Consider the following 21,669-nt stretch of genomic DNA (forward strand, 5'->3'; position numbering starts at 1 on the left):
GCTAAGCCATTTCTCCAGCCCCAGTATTATTTTTTTTTAAAGATTGTTCCAGTGCCATTTGGGAAAAAAATAAAATCCTCTGGCTGAGAGAAGATTTTGAATTGTATGCATTTTATTTAAAAGTAAGTAACTATTTAAAAGTAAAAGCAAATCTAAACAAAATACAGGACAGACTACTACATGTCAACCATGTCTATCCTTATTAATATCAGAGATCTTTATTAAATGTTTAGGTTCATATGATAGAAATAATGATTAGTATGTAGAGAACTTAAGGTTTTACTTGTCATAGATACCAATTATTATCATTTTGTTATTTTTTTACTTTAGAGCAACAGACAGAAAGAGGCAGAGAGAGAGAGAGAGAGAGAGAGAATGGATGCACCAGGGCCTCCAGCCACTGCAAACGAACTCCAGACACTTGCGTCCCTTTGTGCATCTGGCTAATGTGGGTCCTGGGAGTCGAGCTTCAAACCGGCGTCCTTAGGCTTCACAGGCAAGTGCTTATCTGTTAAGCCATCTCTCCAGCCCCTGATTATTTTTATTATGGAGAAAGGAAAAAGACTAAGAGGAAGGGTTTTTGAAGCCAGCGACAATCTCATTCCTTTCCTGTGTGCAGTATGAAGTGGCACCAATGTGACATTTCTCTGACCCAGTTCCTCCTTCCAGCCACGCTGAGCAGGTCCACGGTGAGGAGCGGGTGTGGGCGCGGGTGGGTGGAGGGGCTGGCCTTAGTGAATCACCAGCTCAGCACAGCTCCCTGGTGTGGGCGTCAGATGCTGTCAACACAGCACCAGCTTTTGCACTTGAGCTCTGCCTAATTATAGCAGGTGGCATAATTCATTTCTTTCTCCACAATTTCATTTTTAATGGCAACAACTTGATCTTCCAATTGTTTCAGTTGATCATCTTTTTCTTGTCTGCTTAGACTCAAGCCTTTGATCTTCTTTTCTAAATCTGAAAGATGAAAAGAACAGGGTATGGCCATTTGGTTGGGCTTTTCATCAGTGTCCATGTTATAAGCAGGGCTATGTGTGTCTCTTGGTTAGGTGTTTTGAGTCAATGGATACATATTTCTTGTCATCTGACATTTTAAGGTTTTCACCTAAATCAAAGAAAATTGACATGTTTGTCTAAAAATTTATATCTAAAGATGAAAGGCTACAGCTGGTTATTCACTAGAAATAAAATGATATATAACAGCCTTGATCAGATGTGGTAGTAGGGCTTTATTTCCAAAAGAAAGTATTTTGTTTTACTATTTTAAAAAATATTTATTTGAGAGAGAGAAAAAGACAGAGGGAAGATGAGGCAGATAGAGAAAGAATGGGTGTTCAAGGGCCTCCAGCCACTGCAAATGAACTCCAGATGCATAAGCCACCTTGTGCATCTGGCTTAGGTGGGTCCTGGGGAATCGAACCTCAGTCCTTAGGCTTCGCAGACAAATGCCTAACTACTAAACCATTTCTGAGCCCTGTTTTTACTATTTTAATTTCATTTTAAACATGTGATTTTCAGAACTTTCCATATTTTTTTTCAAAAATATTCTTGCTGACGTTGAAATCCCTGAATGATATGTTTCTTGGCTTAACTCTTGCTCATGATCAATTTATTGATTAACCAATCAATCCACTCAATTATGTATTCCTTTATTCTTCATCCAACAAATGTTTGAGGTTTCTAGTACACAGGATAAGGGATACAAGAGGTATAGAGAGTTACAGGCAACAGAATGAGGGGGCAAAGAAACCCTGCTCTAAGGTGGGAGTGGACCTTCTAGAAGCAGGAAAATAAATGGCTTCCCTTCATTGGTGTGAGCACACCTGAAGACTGAGGTTTGGACTGACTGTCAGGCTAGCACGCATTAGAGAAAAGGGCTAGATTGCTAAGGAAATCTGAAACTATTCTCTGAAGATGTGATTTTCCAATGAAGATAAAAAGTACTTGCAAGGCTAGCTTAGACAGCAAAGTGAATATGCTGTCATCCTGAGGAAATAAAACGAAAAGCAGCAGGCGAGAGCCTGCTAAGGCAGACTTGGCACATAAAAAAGAATTTTTTAACAGTCTGCACCGCGCACAGACTAAAGAGCCGATGCAGATGGTCCTGAGTGGTCTGTCAGTAGACACTTTCCAATATAGGGTCTTTGGGATTGAGAAGGGGATGCCACACTAGAACATACTTGCAAAAAAAAAAAAAAAAAGCAGACCACTCTGTTTCTTCTTCCAGGTAAATTCATATGACCAGGCAGGCTACTTTTCATCTCCTGCACCAGGTCCATCCTCCATCCTGTTCTCTGTCCTGGAAAGCTTGGCCTCCATGATGACATCAGCCGGCTTCCCTCCACGTCTGCTTTCATTCACACTTGGCCAGTGGAATGTGCTGACAAGTGATCGCACTGGGAAGAGCCAGCCACCTCCATCCCTGTCCAGCATGGCTTCTGGACACCCTTTCATCTCCCAGCCCTGGCTCCTGCGGGGCTCGGCCCTGATGCTCCAGTGGTCACAGGGCTCTTGTGACCTTCCTGCTTCTCCTGCTCCTACAGGCCGATGGCCTCTCACTGCACACCCGCAGCCAGTTCCCTAAATTCCCCTGAGTCCCTCACGGTTCCCCCTGTCGAGGTGTAGAATCGACTTGCCGCTCACCCTGCTATGCACTTCAACCTGAGCTGACTTTACAAGTTGTGGAAACTGGAAGAAGTGATGTGGTACGAACTCTGGAGTCAGCCTGCACTTTCTGCTCTCACTCTCAGGGATCCTGAGCCAGCCGGCCGTGCAGGGATTACAGGTCATGTGGAAAGAGTGGGTGCCACGTCTCAGTCACTGCTGGTTGCCCTCTGACCTGGCAGCTACTTGAGTAATGCAGGTGGGCCCTACAGAAGAACTACCTAGGCAACCACTGCAAAAAAGATGTGGCTATTGTTCTCATTTATTTATTTATTTGACAGAGAAACAGACAGAGAATGGGTGTCCCAGGGCCTCCAGCCACAGCAACCAAACTCCAGACATGTGTGCCCCCCTTGTGCATCTGGCTAACGTGGGTCCTGGGGAATTGAACCTGGGTCCTTCAGCTTCCACAGACAAACGCCTTAACTGCTATGCCATCCCTCCAGCCCTGTATTTATTTATTTATTTATGTGTGTGTGTGTGTGTGTGTGTGTGTGTGTGTGTGTGTGGTGGGTATATGCATGCTTTCATAGGTGGGAATGCACATGTATGTGAGTGTGCATGTGCATCCGTGGGTGTGTATATATGGAAGCTAGCAGTTGACATTAGGCAACTTCATTTGCTCTCCCCTTTATTCACTGAGGTAGGGTCCCTCACTTGAACCCAAAGCTTGCCAATTTGCCTAGTCTAGCTAGCCTGGTCCCAGGGATCCACTGGCTCTGCCTCCAGAGCACTGGGATTACAGGTGAGCCACCACACCTGCCTGGCATTTAACTGGGTGCTGAGGACCTGCACTTTGTCTTCATGCTTGCTTGGCAAAAGACTATATCCCCTGAGTCATCTCCCCAGCCCTGTGACCATTGTTTTAAACATCAAATACTGCGTGGCTTGCTACACAGTGACTAGATGGAGATAATTCAGTTGTGAGTATCTCATCCAAGATAACTCAGTTGTGAGTATCTCATCCAAGATGAAGGCAAACATGCTTTCTGTATCTTGCTGGTGCCCTGACTGATAAGGTTCTTCAGGCCAGTGTCTCTGTTCCACTGTCTTAATTTGTTGTCCAAGGCTCTCTCAGGGGCCCTGTGTGCATCTGTTTCTAATAGGTAGGTGATCGGGCCCTTCTCAAGTGACGATAGGATGAAAGCCAAATCAATGCCCTATTTTTCTATCTTGTAGAATTGTATTAAATTGTATTATTGTATTGCCTTAAAAGAGAAAAAGCAGAATGTATTGTTTCAGGCCTCTCAAAGATCAGAGACTACTCAGAAGTTTATTTAATTAAATCTTAAATTAAGTCTTCCTTCTCATCTAATTTTCTGAGCTATAAATTTTAGTTAATGCAGATAAGTGGAAACAATTCAGGCATAAAACATAAGACATGGGCTGGAGAGATGGCTTAGCGGTTAAGTGCTTGCCTGTGAAGCCTAAGGACCCTGGTTCGAGGCTCGGTTCCCCAGATCCCACGTTAGCCAGATGCACAAGGGGGTGCACGCGTCTGGAGTTTGTTTGCAGAGGCTGGAAGCCCTGGCGCACCCATTCTCTCTCTCTCCCTCTATCTGTCTTTCTCTCTGTGTCTGTCACTCTCAAATAAATAAATAAATAATTAAAAAAAAAACAAAAAAACATAAGACACAACCAGGCACAATGGTGCACATCTATAATCTCAGCCCTTGGGAGGCTGAGGTAGAGGGATCACCATGAGTTCAAGGCCAGTCTGGGCTATATAGAGTGTTCCAGGTCAATCTGGCTTAGAATAAAACCCTGACTCAAAGGAAAATAAGACCAAAAAAAAAAAAAAAAATCTCAAAATTTAAGACAGAAATATTCTTCCTTTTTTATTTTTTTTTTTTTTGCCTCCATAGTTAAAGACCAAGATTTGAGAATAATAGAAGCTGATCTCCATGGTGTGGGCTATGGAATATAAGGAAATAAAAATACTCTGTCTTTAAAAATTTTTGGAAACTGCTGAAAAATGAAAAAAAAAATACCCATAAGCTTTTTGCTATTAAGACAGTTATATAAAGGTAAACTTAACTTATTCACCATCTCTCCAGAGGTAATTACTGGGAATAGCTTGGCATGCATTTCCCCTGATGTTGGGTGTACTTACATTAGAGCTTCATTTCCCCCTTATTCTAGTATAAGTGGTTGGTAGGTCAAAGTCTAGTTAAGCACATATAACTAAGTTGTCTTTGTTTTAATATTTGGAGATTTGTATTCTGAAAGAATATCCAGGCTGGAGAGATGGCTCAATGGTGAAGGTACTTGCTGGCAAAGCCAAAAGACCCAGGTTCTATTCCTCAGTTCCCATGTAAAGCCAGATGCACAAGGTGGCACATGTGTCTGGAGTTCATTTGCAGTAGCCAGAGGCCCTGGTGCTCCCATTCTCTCTCTCTCTCTCTCTCTCTCTCTCTCTCTGTCTCAAATAAATAAATAAAATAATTTTTAAAACATCATCAGTTTACAAGCTTTGGGAGGCAATAAATATGACTGCAAGTAATACTACACGCTGTCTTCAATAGAGGTGTTTTAGGAATATCGTCTGTTCAGAAAGATCATGACTATCAGTGTAGAAACAAATATTTTGATTCACTTTTGGATCATACATACTGTATTTCCTAGACCTGTGACCATCAGAATTCTCATTCCGATCAAAACTCTTGTCTAGATAAATGATGACTTTCGGATTACTACCTACAGACTTATTTATACCAGGTGATACAGTCTAGGTCAGAGCGACCCCAGAGGAGCTATTTGTATGGGCAGCAGAGGCCAGGGCAGTTCTTCGCCCCCACTGCTCACACTTGGGGCAGCACAACTGTTTTGGGGAGTCATCCTGAGCTTTGTAACAGGGTTAGCAACATTACTGGCTTCCCAAGTAGAAATGTCTTCAGATAACTTACCTCTAATTTGAGAACAATGAATTGGAGAAAGGACATTTTAAGATGGCTAAAGGGAATCTGTCCTGATTAAGGCAAGGTGGTCTCTCATTTACCCCTCTGGCAAATCCATACAATAGGCTCATTATAACCTTCCATCAGGAGACCAGGAACCCTAACTTCCCTGTGTGTGGTGGTTTGAGTCAGATGTCTCCTATCAATTCATGTCTTCTGAGTTCATGGTTCCCAGCTGGTGGCAATTTGGGAGGTAGAGCCTTGCTGGAGGAGGTGTGTTGCTGGGTGTGGACTTAGGGGTGTTCCATCCAGCGCCCCATTGTCGTAGCTCATCTCACTCGATGCTTTCTTCCAGCAGTGCTACCATCCTTTCCCTTCAGACTTGAGGCTGAAACAAACCCTTTCCTACCATCAGCTGCTTTTGGTCAGGGGTTTTATCCCCGTAGTGCAAAGGGAACTGCATTCTCTCTCCTCAGTGGGCTTATTTGAAGCTAAGTGGTGTTGCTGATAAACTGACGTGGGTGTGCGTTCTAGCAGGGAGGTGGACTGTCTGTCACAGTGGCAGTGTGGGTGAAAGAATGGTACCTGCTATTCTCTGTATCTTGTCCTCTGTGTCCCCGGCCAGTTTCGCTGCAGCGTCTTTGAGTCGATTGAGTCTTCCTATGGTTTCCTTGTTCAGTCCAGCAGCGCTTGTCTTCTGCTGAAGGGCGGCATACTGATTTCTGAGCTTGACAAAGGCCTATAAACAGAGCCACCCGTCAGAAAATACTTCTAACGCATACATGCACGCCGAAGGTTCTCCCACTGCCCTTCACAGAGTGAGTGCAGAGGGAAATACAATCCAGCCGGTGCTCTTAAGTCACTTCTGTTGGGGGGGGGGGGCGCAGAAGCTGTTTAATTAATTACAAACTTCTTTGTTCTAGAGTATTAGTTCTTTTTGCATAGTGCTGCAATCACCTGTGAGGCACCAGGTATTTTGTGTTGAGTTGGGAAGCAGTGAAGACAGAAATAGCCCAACTCTGACCTTGACAACTCTCTGGTTTGAAGGACTGTATGTTCAAGTTGAAAGGAGAAGTGGTGAAGATTTAGAAGCATCAAGGATACCTTATAATGGCTGGCAAAATAGAGGAGAGCAACGAGGGAGGAAGGGAGGCAGGAAGAGCGTGATGCTTGTTCCGGAGTGGAAGCCCTTGACGCCTGGCAACCTAGACGGTGAGAAGAAGATGAGCTAAAGGCCAGAGTTAGGCAGGGAGGATGGAGGTGGGGTGTGGGGAGGGCAGCAGGAAGCCCCTTTTCTCAACATGTCTTCTGTAGAAAAATGTTCCCAATGCCCCAGGCAATGGAAAATTTACCTCCCACATCAGGAATTCAAAGCAAGAGGACAGACCTGTTGTAGAAACTAACATTTTCCCTTTGTGTAAGCGAGTATATTAATGTGACCAATGAAGATTTCCTGCTAAGAAGAAGACTTGATAGGTTCTTTCAGCAACTGAAATGAATGGGCACTTTCCACAGCCATTTAATTAACTTGCACTGGCGTTCGTAACTTGATCTATGCTCTTTGCCCCGTGCCTCTCGTTTGCTGTTTTCTTTGTATGTTCTGTGATTGAATTAAAGGGCAAATGCATACCCGCACAGATTGGTGACATAAGTTATGAAAGTCTGTAAGTTTAGAACAATTTCGGTTTTAGACGATGTGACGAGGACACCAGTAGGAATTCCAGGACAGGCAGGTGGGGGAAGGAAACCCTAACATAAGCTAGTCAGGAGCTTCTGCCTTCTACGGGGTCGGGGTCAAACTTCCACTGCACAAGGCCTTCCGTGCGTCTGGCCCCCCCGTGAACATGCACCGTGGGGTGCGGATCAGCACGGATGGAAATGCTGGGTGGCACAAGGGCGTAAGGTTGAAGGGTTAGCCTTCCAGGAAGCGCCGTTACTACTGGAGTCAGCAGTGGGACAATGACCTTCTCGGTGCCCCCAGCCTGGCGTAGGGCAGATTCAGCCTCGTCCTCTGCCCGGCCTGCTTGCTCCCGGGTCCTCTGCCACTGTGTCCACAGCAGGGACAGCCCGTCCTCCAGCGCTGACCGGCGCTTTGCTAAGTCCAGCTGGTTCTTCATGTCCTTGGCTTGCTTTTCAGCCTGTTGCCATTTTTGAGATCAAAAAGAAAAAAAAAAGAAAGTCGTTTTTATGAAAGACAAAACAAAACAGCAAATCCAGGCTACAAACTCCAAATTGGGAGGGTCGGGGGTGAGAGGAGGTGAGCGTAAAGGAAAGCAAAATAAGCTGCTACGGGTATTTTTGCATTTCTTTAAGAAAAGTTTTAACAGAAGACTCAGATACACAAAAGGGCCTAAAAGAAAATATGACAAGTACCCGTGTCCCTCCTAAGCAGTTTGAGGAACCTAGCAGCGATCGTGAGAAAGTGCTGGTGGTGCGACTGCCATTGTGACCACCCCCCATGGAAGCTGCTATCCTGAGGCTAACTTTTGTCATCCCACATATTCCTAAGGACTGTCTGCTGGACATCACAATAGTATTTCTAACAATATACACTATTTAAACATTGAACCTAATGAAAACATAATATTGTATTTTTATAGCTTGATTTATAACTTCAAAATTATGCTTTAAGAGCCGGGTGTGGTGGCGCACGCCTTTAATCCCAGCACTCGGGAGGCAGAGGTAGGAGGATCACCATGAGTTTGAAGCCACCCTGAGACTACACAGTGAATTCCAGGTCAGCGTGGGCTAGAGTGAGACCCTACCTCAAAAAAAACCAAAAAAAAAAAAAATTATGCTTTAAAGCAGGTTGTTTAATTTACACAGTCCTAGTTTATTTATATTTTTACCAATAAAGCATCCATTGTTTGAATAAAGAAAAGTACATGTTTTCAAATTCTCTGACTCAGGCAGGTGACATCTCTGCTTTCCTCCTTATACACAACAACAAATGTTGTATATTTGCTTCTTTTCTTTCAATGACCAGGTCTGTCATTTCTAGAGCACCTATTTAATTATTTGTGTCTCTTGTTTATTGTTCATATTTTATTACTTCTTTGATTTTCTTAAAAACAGACGCACATGTCTGAAGTTCGATTGCAGTGGCTGGAAGCCCTGGTGCACAAATTCTCTCTCTCTCTCGGTAAAAAAAGTCTTTGGTTTTGCCTCAAAAATAATAATAAAACAGTTAACATTTTTACTTTGTATCATTATATCCAATAATGGTGCTATCCACAGTGCCTTACATTCTGGTTTATCATTTATAATAACTCTCGTTTCAAGCAACATATTTATGAATTCGGTGATTACTCTTGGAGGCTTTGTTTAAGGTTGTTCCTTCAGAGGGGATTTCTGTTTGCCACTGTTGGGCCTCTGGGAATGCTACCCAACCAGGATGACTTTAAAATATTTTATTTATTTATTTGAGAGAGAGGGAGGGAGAGGGAGAGAGAGAATGGGTATGCTAGGGCCTCTAGCCACTGCAAACAAACTCCAGATGCATGTGCCACCTTATACATCTGGCTTATGTGGGTAATAGGGAACTGAACCTGGGTCCTTAGGCTTTGTAGGCAAGCATCTTAACCACTAAGCCATTTCTCCAGCCCCCAGAATCGCTTTAAATGGCATTTTTAGCCTGGACTTTTGGGACTATGTAGAATGAATTCTAATCCCAAACTCCTAAGAGAACCAGCTATGGATGGCAGTTTCCTCAGAGAAAACTCTCATACCTACAGGCAAGGTGTGTGTGTGTGTGTGTGTGTGTGTGTGTGTGTGTGTGTATGTGTGTGTGTGACATAACCATAAATCCAAAAGACTGTAAAACATGGATTTGACAGGTGAGTGCTTGATCAGCTTTTCTGTCATTTCTGGCCTCTGAGGATAAGCTCAGTTTCTCACCGACACCCTCATGTATCATTTTAGTTCTTCTATCCTATTAAAAGAGTTCCTTAGAGTGTTGGCCCACCATGCTTTTAGATACGGAAATCTGTACCCTTAGGTATATGAAGGGATTTTTCTCGAGCTGGAATCTGCACACTTTTTCTGTAAAGAGACAGATGGGCCGGGCATGGTGGCGTATGCCTTTAATCCCAGCATTTGGGAGGCAGAGGTAGGATTGTGAGTTCAAGGCCAGCCAAAGACTACATAGTGAATTCCAGGTTAGCCTGAGCCCTACCTCAAAAAAAAAAAAAAAAAAAAGAGAGAGAGAGAGAGAGAGAGAGAGGGAGATAGGTAGTCAATGTTTACACATTGTGGTGCAGACAGTCTGTGCTGCAACTAGATGCCTCTGAACCACTACAGGGCAGAAGCTGCCACAGGCAACATAGTCATGGCTGTACTTGCCCACACCTGTTCCAGAGCTTGTGTCTGGAAGGGAAATCTAGGGGCCTCCCTTTTTTCGCTCCCCTATGTATACAACCTCTTCCTACAAAATCACTTTACCTCCTGTTCATTGCTTCCTGCTTTGTGTGTGTGTGTGTGTGTGTGTGTGTGTGTGTGTGTGCACGTGCACGCACACGATGGTGTGTATGGGGGGGTTGAGGCCAGAGGACAAATTCAGGTGTCATTCCTCAGGCACAATTCATCTTTTTTGAGACAGGGTCGTCCACTGACATAAAACTATTTAGGCTAGACTGGCTGGCCGGCAAGTCCCAGAGTTTGCGGTGCTGTGATTACACACACCTGGCTTTAAATTTTATTTATGTAATTCTTTATTTGCATGTGTGTGTGTGCATGCCATGCACATATGCACACACACGTTACACTAGGGTCTCTTCCCTATAAACAAATGCCTGGGGTGGCTGGGGTACTGAATCTGGGCCAGCAGGCTTTACAAGAAAGTGCCTTGAACTGCTGAGCCATCTTCCTAGCCTCACCTGCATTGTTTTTCTTTTTTTCTTTTTACTTTTTTTATACCATTTCGGGGGATTGAGCTCAGGTCCTCAGCAAAGCAAAGATGATGACTGAGCTCTCTACCCAGCCGCTGAGCTTCTTCTCAAGATACCTATGGCAGATCTACCGAATCCAGCTGAAGATGGAAACGTAGATGGAAACTGTGGATCCCGTCAGCAGAAACTATACCAGAGAAGGATCCAGCACACCACGGGATCACGTCCTCTCCCCCCTGCACCATCGTTGCCCGGTTAAACCAGGCAGGGCCTCACTTCCATCACATTCAGCATGGGACAGTTCTCTTAGGTGGGATATTGCTGCAGTTTTAGGGTACGCTGATGAGCACTCATGCAAGTTGAGTTACAACCTTCAACCTTGCCACAAGGAACCCTTCCTCCCTCCCTCCCTCCCCCCTCTCTCTCTATATATATGTGTATATATATACATACACATATATATAATATATATATAATATTATGTAATATATATATATTATTTGCAAGAGGGGAGAGAGAATATGACTGGGTGTCCCAGGACCTCTTGCCACTGCAAATGAACTCCAGTGCATGCATCACTTCTTGCATCTGGTTTTACTAGGTACTAGGGAATGGAACCCAGGTTGTTAGGCTTTGCAAGCAGATGCTTTAACCACTGAGTCATCTCTCCAGAATCCTTTATTTCTGTGGCTTGTGAGAATTTAAAAGCCTTTTGTTGGGGCTGGAAAGACAGCTTAGTGGTTAAGGCATTTGCCTGCAAAGCCAAAGAACCCCGGTTTGATTCCCCAGGACCCACAAAAGCCAGATACACAAGGTGGTACATGCGTCTGGAGTCTGTTTATACGGGCGATTGGCCCTGGTGAGCCCATTTTTTCTCTCTCTCTCTCCCTCTCTTTTCCTCTCTCATTGGCATTCTCTCTCTCAAAAAAAAAAAAAAAAAGCCAGGTGTGGTGGCACATGCCTTTAATTTCAGCACTTGGGAGGCAGAGGTAGGAGGATTGCCATGAGTTCAAGGTCACCCTGAGACTACATAATGAATCCTAGGTCGGCCTAGGCTATAGTGAAACTCTACCTCAAAAAACCAAAACTAAAAATAAAATTAAAAAATAAAAGCCTCTTCTCCTTATCAGCAGGGAGAAACTTTTTCTTGAAATCAACATACATTAGCCAGGTGACCTGAGTCAGTCACATAACCTCCCTGAGTCTTGGTTTTCTCCCTCACAAGCTGATGGTGACACCCCCCACCTTGCCACTTCCAGAAATGGTCATGCTTGGGAGGACTCTGTAGAATATTAATTAAACACATCATCTACATTAATGTAGAAATTAACTGGATAGTCTACCAAAAATCACAACTTGTCCTCATAGTAATCCTGCCAGACCAGCAAGAAAATACAATGTTGAAGTGCATAAAACAACTGTGCTTTTTCCACCCTCAAAATCTACTTCAGGTTAGTTTCAAGAATTTTGTTGTTGTTGTTGTTGTTTTAAGGTAGGGCTTCACTCTAGCTCAGGCTGACCTGGAATTCACTCAGTAGCCCCAGGATGGCCTCAAACTCACGGTGATCCTACCTCTGCTCCCGAGTGCTGGGATTAAAGGTGTGCGCCACCATGCCCAGCTTCAAGAAAAATTTTTAACTAATACCTGCAGTAGATTGTTTGCCATTTGTGTCATCTCAGCAGTCAGCTGTGCGACAGCGGAGTTCGCCTGTCCTTGAGTGATCTGAGCTCGTTGCAACTTGTTTAATGTTCTGTCAAGGTTTGATAGACCATCTGCGGCTTTCCTACGGTAAGATATTAACATATCAAATTAGATAAATATTCAATTATTCATTTCTATCACCTCGAGAGTTCACTTGATTCAACCGAAAACTTGACTGAATTACTTATAGTCGATTTAAATTCCTCCCACGCAAGGCAAAATGCTGAAGTCTTCACATTGAGAAATAGGTATATTTAGATGTCATTAACAACACACTCGCATATCCAGTAGATTCAGATCTCTCCAGATACAGGCTTTTTCACACATGAAAGCAGTCATCAGTCAATTCCAGTTCTCTGATTTTTCAAACACATGCAGCATTTCCTAAGTCCTTTTTGGAGTGGGGGGTGGGAGAGTAAAGGGGCATATAGAGAGAAGAGGGAGAGGGAGAGGGAGGCAGGGAGAGAGAGAGAGACCTGAGGACCTATGGGCTACATTTCAGGATGTTTATTCTGGGTTACTTAAGCTTCGCTGGCTGACATTCCAGCAACTCAGGGGCCCAGTCAGGTTAAAATCACAAGCATTCCCAGTGATCCAGACCATTTTACAGAAAGGAGCTCACCTTAAGTCAACATCCATCAGACACTTAGTCCTGGCGGCTCAAAGCAGCCTTGAGCAGAATAACCCCGGGTGAGCAGAACTCCAGATGGACTTTTGCAGAAACAGCTTTAGAGGAGCTTGGGCCCAGAGCAGAGCTCACTGAACTGTGAAATAGCCCCTGGTTACTCAACCCATCCTCTCTCCCAGTGGTCATCTAACATTATTTATTTATTTATTTGAGAAAGAGAGAGAGAGGGGGCAGAGAAAGAGGCAGATAGAGAGCAAGGGAATGGGCGCACCAGGGCCTCCAGCCACTGCAAACAAACTCCAGATGCCTGGGCCACCTTATGCATCTGGCTTATATGGGTTCTGGGAATTCGATTTGGGGGTCCTTTGGCCTTACAGGCAAGTACTTTAACCATTAAGCCATCTCTCTAGCCCCCAGTGGTCATCTAAAAAGATGACACTTTCTAAACTTCAGGAATCTTTTGTCCTCCAAATACACCTCCCCACCCCATCATCTCATTTCAGTAAAATTCTCAGGGTACTAGTTTTCATTGCTTTTATTTTACACACACACACACACACACACACACACACACACACACACACACACACGTGCACAAACACAGTATTATAAATGCATGTTGTTTAGAATTTTTAGTATACTAATCATTATAGAAAATTTGAAAAGTGCCTTAAAAATACAAAGGGAGAAATTTACCAATAATCCTCTCACCTTTTAAGATATTTGACCATTCTGACCTAGCATTAAAAAAAATTTTTTTTGTTCATTTTTGTTTATTTATTTGAGAGTGACAGACAGAGAGAGAAAGAGGCAGACAGAGAGAAAGAGAATGGGCACACCAGGGCCTCCATACACTACAAACGAACTCCAGACGCGTGCGTACCCTTGTGCATCTGGCTAACATGGGTCCTGGGGAATCGAGCCTTGAACCAGGGTCCTTAGGCTTCACAGGCAAGTGCTTAACCTCTAAGCCATCTCTCCAGCCCCTCTCCTAGCATTTTTTTCATGACTGAGCCCCTCTTCCTCCGATAGCCTTTTACCTGTTTCTCTTTTTAAAATTATTTTTGGTGTTTATTTTTATTTATTTATTTGAGAGCAACAGACAGAGGAATAGAGAGAGAGAGAGAGAGGAAAAAAGAGAGAGAGAGAGAGAGAGAGAGAACCAGGGCTTCCAGCCACTGCAAACAAACTCCAAACTCCAGATGCCTGTGTCACCTTGTGCATCTGGTTTTAAAAGCACCACCATCGCACGCTGCCAGCATCTCTGCATGTTACTTAGAACAGCTTACAGTACGTGACTGTTAATAGTTCTGCAATTGCTTTGCTTGCAAAAATCTTCCTGCTGTTAAATAGCGAATCTGGAAGGGGCTGGGCTCTCCAAGGCATTGCATCTGGCACACTGCACTTGTAGAGTGGACACTGAGACAGTGAGAGTGGCTCGGGTCTCAACTCCACTGAGCATCTAAAAATGGTGCTGGATGTTGGTGTTACCATCACGCAGTTAGCGAGGTGACTCACAGCAACCAGGCTCCTCAAGATGCCTTTGTTATTATGTTTGGCTAACTCAGCAGTGCAAAAGGAGGCAAAAGTGAGTTAATTCTGTATGTACATACTCATTTCGTATTGTCTATTTCTTCTAGTCTCTACTATCCTAGTTTTTCTTTAAAATTTTTGTTCAAAATTTTAAAATTAGTATCCAAAGTAGTGGGGCTCATTATGAAATTTTCATACACAGTGCCTTTATACTTTGTTCTTTTTTTCTCTTCCTTTACTCCTGTGTCTTTTTTTCAAAAAATATTTTTATTTATTTATTTATTTACTTATGTGAGAGAGAAGGGAGGGAGGAAGAATGGGTACACCAAGGCCTCTATCCACTGCAAACAAACTCCAGATGCATGTGCCACCATGTCCCTCTGGCTCATGTGGGTACCGGGGAATTGAACCTGGGTCTTTGGGCTTTGCAGACAAGTGCCTTAACTGCTAAGCCATCTCTCCAGCCCACCCTCCTGTGTCTTCTAACCCCTTGACTGGTTCCCTCTTTCCCCTAGATTGTCCCTGTTTCCACTTTCTTAGTTATTTTTTTTTAAGTTTAGAGAGACTTCCTTCATTTAAGAGAAAGAGGAGATAGTATGAAGAGCTTCTGCTCAGCAGCAGGAGGAAAGCCCTCTGCTTTCTTATCACATGTAGTCCATTACCATCCCTGTCTCCTACCTTCCTTAAAATCTCTTCCTCCTTTCCCATGATCCCCTTTCTAGTTGCATGATAGCTCCCTCACATATAAATTATACACACATATAATTTTAAATCTAAGTTCTGCCTATGACAGAAAACAGGAGGTCATTGTTCTCACAGGTTTTTAGCGTGGACTTTTTAAATTTAGACTTTCAAAGTACTGTTTAATCGAATAAACTTGGTATCAAAAATAGTTAAAGAGGAAGAAGAAAAAAAACTATTTCCTATTCCAACCACCTTTGATGGGCATATAAGTAATGGCTATCACTTGCTGGTACACATTGGTAGTCCAAACTTTCAGACTACTGGAAAGGCATTTAGAGTCTGGGGAAGTCAGAGAGGCTTGCCCAGCTTCTCCAACCAAGAGCTCCGCCTTCAGTTAGGATGCAAGCTATCAGAGGGTGATTTCATTTGCATGTTATGGCTCCCGGGCTGTTGCTGCTCAGATGGCCTTTAGCAGGTCTCCTGTTACAGTGGTGAGAACACTAACCCTGTACTTACTGAGCTTCTTTGGCCGTCACCAGAAGCCTGTGGACTTCACCCGCTGCTTTCTTTAACCTCCTCTCATCTGTTCCATAGTCCTCACAGAGTTGCATAAGTTTCTGTATTTTGTCAAGTGCATGGGTTAGATTTTGTGACGTTGCTGGAAGGTGGATGTCAAGTACGTGATTCGCAACCTTCTCTATGTCCTCTGGAGGCACGCTTTCCTCTAAAGAAGGAGGTAGCTTTCAGATGATTATGCTCCCTTAGCAAAAAAAAAAAAAAAGGCCCCATGTTCATGTGACCACCATGAACTCGAACTCAAATGTACTTGCACTTGGCAATGTGCCTCTAGGATATAGGCCTCTTAATTTTCATTCCTTCTTTTTGAGAGAAGTGCTGTGTGTGGTGCAGAACACACACTGAGCAAATGCTTGCTAGAAAAAATGGAAAACTAAAGACTGGAAGCATTGGATTGGGTATATGTTCCAACATGACCTGCAAATTCTTTGTTGAAGTATATATCCAACAACAATGCAAGTGTTTAGATGCTCGTTATTAAGGTTTAAAATACAATGAATCGGACAGAAGGGAGGTGTGGAGTTTGAACGTGAGTGACACAAGCCATACTGACCCTCCATTACCATTCAATTGGGTGACGATTCTAGATGTTTCTACTCCAAGGCCTGTTCTGAGAAGGGAATGTAACGACAGAGCAGACCACCTTGTGAAAAACACAAAGAAACTTAAAAGAAAGCTATAAGTTACTTTTTGGAAAAGTTAAGCTGTTCTCATTTGAGAACCAAAGTGGAAGGTTAGGTATGTGGTATAATATTGGTCACTCTTCAGGTTCTGACTGACCATCTACTGCCCATGGCACAATGCTAGACCCACACGGAACTAAGACTTTGATCTGATCCTCAGGACCATTGACAAAGTGGGGAAACAACAACATGAAAAGACCAGTAATAGTTAATAATCAAATTTTTAGATGTCTCTTCACTGCAGTATTTGACACTGGATTTGATTTGGCATACCTTGTTTATTTTTTGTCAGAATAAAATAAAATCAAAGAAGCTTGACATTAAGGGATCTAACAGAGCCATCATGTTGTAATTCCTTCCTTCAAAATCAAAATGATGACGCCATTTGGCTACCTGGGAGGGAGCCAAGCAGGGGAAGCTCTGGACTGAGCAGGGCCTGAGGCCATTGTGAGATGGACTGAGTGCTGGGGATTAGCGCCAGGGCTAGACACTATGCTAACAGGGCTGGCTGGGAGCGAGCCAATGGGGGAAACTCAGGGGATGGCAGAGGAAGCAGAGAACCAAAATCCATTGATAAGACAAGAAGACAGCTGACTGCCTACCACCAGAGGTGCCACCTGTGCCGGGGCCAGGAGAAACTGCAGAGAGGAAGTGGGAACTTGAATATTAATCTTTTTTTGGTCGGGGGAGGGTGAGTTCCAGGTAGGTCTTGCTCTAGTCCAGGCTGACCTGATATTCACTCCGTAGTCCCAGGCTGGCCTTGAACTCACAGTGATTTTCCTGCCTCTGCCTCCCTAGTGCTGGGATTAAAGGCGTGCGTCACCACGCCTACCCAGCTATGCAGACTACTCTTACCACTAGTCTGATGACCAGCTCCAGGGTGATGGTGACAGATACAGTGATCAATCAAAACCCATCAAAGCAGAGATCCAGAGGCTACAAAACACTCAACACTAAACCAGACAGCTAATGGGACCGCAATGGTTTAGGAAACATTACTGAAAAGGGGGCGGAAAGACTGTAAGAGTCACAGAGTGGGTAGGAATATCCCGAGGCATGTTTCCTCCACCTCACAGGAACAGATGGAGGCCTTCAGTGACCCACAGTGAAGACTATAACCTCACTGAGGAGGGCCCCAGGGAAATGGGAGCAGGAGCAAGCAGATTAAAGAGTATAAATATATATATACACATATATGTATTATATTATATATATTATATAAAATTAAATATATACATATATTTGTATTACATATACCATATATATATATATATATATATATATATATATATATATATATATGAGTTTAAGCAACAAGTACATTTGTTTTCGAGTTTAACTAAATTCTAAGACTAGTTAATGAAAGAGAGAAAGCCTTATTTTTGGCACAAACATTGCCATTGAAGAATTCAAAACCAAGGACACTACCATCTCTTTTCTGATTTAGGCATGCATTTCTGATTATTATAGGTTGGAATTGGTTATGATGTTTGGGCATATTTATTTAAAAGAGACCAAAAAAATTCACCCTTATATTAAAAAATTACCTGACAAAAATGTTTTCACTTTCTTGATTAAGAGATTCATTTCTTCTTTCTCAAATTCACTTTGGTTTTTCATATTTTCCAGTTTCTCACTCAACTGTAAGGTATTATTTTTTGAAACTTCTGCCAGTTTACTTATATTTGTGATCTAGAGGAAAAAAAAATCAACGAAGAAAGCACACAAAAGTTAAGCAAGTTCTGTAATAATTATTGACTTTGCTGGGCCAAATAAAACTACCACTAGAAATTAGAAGTCCAGAACCCTAGGTTCACTTTAAAGGACTCATTAAAAGGCAATTATTAATTTGTTTCACTGCTATATTTTCTTAATAACCTCAATTTACATTTTAAAATATTGTTATATATCAAAATTATTATCTGAAAACAAAATTTATCAAGTAGTCATGAAATTTCCCAATATACATCTCTAATACAAATCAGGTTTTAATCAAACTTGAGCATTGCCAAATACCAATAGCTTCCACAGAAATTACTCGGGACTACTTACCTTCAGTGGTCACCCATTTCTTTTCTTTTTTTTTTTTTTAAACATTTATTTCACTTATTAGAGAGTGAGAGAGGCAGAGAGAGAGAGAGAGAGAGAGAGAGAGAGAGAGAGAGAGAGAGAATGGGGCACACCTGGGCCTCCAGCCACTGCAAACGAACTCCAGATGCGTGTGCCCCCTTGTGCATCTGGCTAACGTGGGTCCTGGGGAATTGAGCCTGGAACCGGGGTCCTCAGGCTTCACAGGCAAGCGCTTAACTGCTAAGCCATCTTTCCAGCCCTGGTCACTCATTTCTAACAGACTGAAAAAAATAGTTTCTTTATGTAAGTTAAATAGTTACTATTTTAAACATTCCTCAAATTCAGGCAATGCACTCTCTTTGAAAGTTAACAAGAAAGCATTCCTCCTTTAATAGATGAGCTAGAGTCAGGAGTGGGCTACACAGATAAATTCTGAACACTATGCCCTTGGAGGAAGGCTGGGATGGATTCACCATCAACTAGAAGTGCACAGCCTTAATTGTGTTATTTGAGAAAGGTCATGGACTTTTTCTTGGGATTTCAACAATTAGAGGGTGGGGCTGAGAACAGCAAAAAGCAATAGGACAATATCACCAACAAGCTGAGCTTTACTGAGTAAATTAACTGTGACAGAAGTAGGGCTAATTAGGATCAAGCATACTGAGGAAGGGATTTCCTATTATTTCCCCACAAAATGACCTACTTAGTATCAGCCAACCATGTTTTGTGAAATAAATAAATAAATAAAATTAGAGTCATTAGCAAATGGTGGCTCAAAACGAAAAGAATAATCACTTTTATAAGACTAAGATCTCTAATTTTTTGAGAGTTGACCCTTAGTTCTGTAGAACTGTCTCTAAAATGGATAGCGTTCAGACTGGATAGCAGTAAAATGGGAATTTCAGAAATATGTACTGTAAACAGGGAAGCACCAAGGGATCCCAGTGAACTCGCACAGTTGATTAGCTAATGCCATATTCAGAAGAGATTGCTCAATTTCTTCACTATGAAAACATCTCTGCAGTCCATCTCCTGTCACAATTGATTCTCGAGAATCTCCTCACAATCTCCCCTGGCATTCTTCCCACTTCTAATCAGGAAGAAAAAAACCCATCATTTCTTCACCACTTGTCCTGTTCCAGGCTTCCCACTTAGGCACTGATTAGACCACTTTCTGCTAACACGGACATCAGAGGTTATCACCTAACACTGACAGCTCAGCGCAGTTGATTAACTTAATAACAAAAACTGAACAACAATTAGGCTCATTTCAGTGTGGGAAAGGTCTGTTTTTTTGAGAAAGTGAATGAAAATGGCTTAAAATTACAGCTAAGGACTCTTAATCACTCAATACAAAATGAGAATTTATATCGCTATAATTACTGCTGTATCTCCAAATTCCAGATCAATGCCTGGCTCATAGCAAGTACTCAGTGCATATTTCTTTTTTTAAAACTCCTTATTGACAACACCCATGCATTTAGACAATAAATGATCATCATAATCTTCTCCCATCACCCTCTCCTTTCTTTATCTCCTATCCCCCTATGTACTGAATTCCTTCTTTCCAACTAATATCTCTTCTATTTCGATGTCACTATTTTCCCCTTCCTATTATGTGGGTCTTGTGTAGGTGATGTCAGCCACTGTGAGGTTACAAATACCATGACCACTTTGTCAATGCATATTTATGAAATCAGTGGAGAATCATATACAAGTGACAAACTAGGTATCGATACAAAATCATGATCGTGTAAAACAAAAGTTTCAACATCCAGTATGTATAGGGACATTTTCCAGCTTGGTTCATCAAATATTTACCCTAGAACATGGTCTCAGCAGTAAGTGGGCAAGGCCAGCAGATGTATTTGTTTGTCTCAGCTGTACCCTCTCCCATTCCCAAGTGGGGCCCATCTTTCTCTAAGTAAGCTATCCCAGATGTTCTTGTATGCATTTTCTTTTTGTTTGGGAGTTGGCTTTTGTTGCTTGTAATTTCTTTTTACCAGTTTTTGGCTTCTATGGCTTGTGAGTTTCTTTTAATTTTTAATTTATTTCTTTGCAAGGAGAGAGAGAGAGAGAGAGAGAGAGAGAGAGGGAAAGAGGGGGCTGAGAATGGGTGCACCAGGGCTTCCAGCCATTGTAAATGAACTCCAGATGCTTGCACCACCTTGTGCATCTAGCTTACGTGGATTCTGGAGAATCCTGGGGAATCGAACCTGGGTCCTTTGGCTTTGCAGGCAAGCGCTGTTACTGCTAAGCCATTCCCCTAGCCTCCTTGCAGCCTTTTAAACTCTTTGATTTTCATCAAAGGTTCTACGTTGTATGCAATAATAGCATTTTCAGAACCAAACAATACAGTACATCTTGAAAACACAAAGTCCTGATGTGTAGTTCAGTAGCAGGGCGCTTGCCTAGCATCCATGAGGTCCTGCCTTTGATCCCCAGCACTGTAAACAAACAAACAAACAAAAAAACAAAACCCCTCTTTCTTCCTCCCCAAATAAAAGCTAGATTGGTAATTAAAAATGATAGTAATTTATAAATATGACCAGAAAAGTGAGATAATTTAAAAGTATTACCAATTCAATGATAAGGGAATTAAATTTTTTAAAAACTTTATCATGGGCTGGGAATGTGGTTCAGTGGGTAACAGTGCTTGCTATAAGCATGAGCATCTGAGGATACCAAACCTTCTGAGTTCAATTCCCCAGGGCTCCTTTAAACAGCTGGTGTGACCATTATCGCCTGTAACCCCAACCTGTGGAGTATGGAGAATCACTGGGACTTGTGAAAAGCAGCAGTTCTGAAAGAGACTCTGTCTACATGGATGAGTGAGGGTATGGATAGCCCACCCTCTCCTCTGTCTGTCCTCTGCACGCCTGTGCATACATCTGCACCTACTTGTGCACACGCACACATACACACACCACATACTATACACACACGTTAGCATATATATATATCTACATGTTTGCCAACACAGGACGGATCTGTGAAGTATGTTCCAACATTGTTATCATTAAAATTTACATATGTTAGAATTTCAAATCTATTCTTGAACTTATGGAAAATCATTCTTTGCTTTGAAAGATAGTCTTCAAATGTTCAAGGGTGTGTTTTGACATTGCTATTAAGTATTTGCTTAAGAAAAGAACGTGTTCATAGAAATCTATGACCCATGGTAATACATCTAAAATTCACACGTGCACACACTGTACACATACGCACACTTTAAAGTCTACACTCATATGTATATCATAATCTTTACAAGGGTATATTTTTCAGTCACTAGGACACACCTAGTGTGTAGAGTCTAGCCTTTCATGATTTCAAATTAAATGGCACT

At 42.5% G+C, this 21,669-nt stretch overlaps 1 protein-coding gene across 1 annotated transcript in view; it reads right to left on the reverse strand.

Moving 5' to 3' along the window:
* Positions 1 to 439: 439 nt before the first annotated feature.
* The window catches only part of Lamb4 (laminin subunit beta 4), a 106,785-nt gene continuing 85,555 nt past the window's right edge, over positions 440 to 21,669 (reverse strand). The window contains exons 29-34 of the mRNA XM_004652675.2: positions 17,801 to 17,945; positions 15,511 to 15,718; positions 12,093 to 12,231; positions 7,526 to 7,699; positions 6,147 to 6,300; positions 440 to 957 (exon numbers count right to left, since the gene is read on the reverse strand). Of these exons, the coding sequence (XP_004652732.2) occupies positions 818 to 957; positions 6,147 to 6,300; positions 7,526 to 7,699; positions 12,093 to 12,231; positions 15,511 to 15,718; positions 17,801 to 17,945 (960 nt within the window). The 3' untranslated portion in view covers positions 440 to 817. The remainder of the gene's footprint in view (positions 958 to 6,146; positions 6,301 to 7,525; positions 7,700 to 12,092; positions 12,232 to 15,510; positions 15,719 to 17,800; positions 17,946 to 21,669) is intronic.

This window comes from Jaculus jaculus, chromosome 16, assembly GCF_020740685.1.
Source record: "Jaculus jaculus isolate mJacJac1 chromosome 16, mJacJac1.mat.Y.cur, whole genome shotgun sequence".
Classification (NCBI taxonomy): Eukaryota; Metazoa; Chordata; class Mammalia; order Rodentia; family Dipodidae; genus Jaculus; species Jaculus jaculus.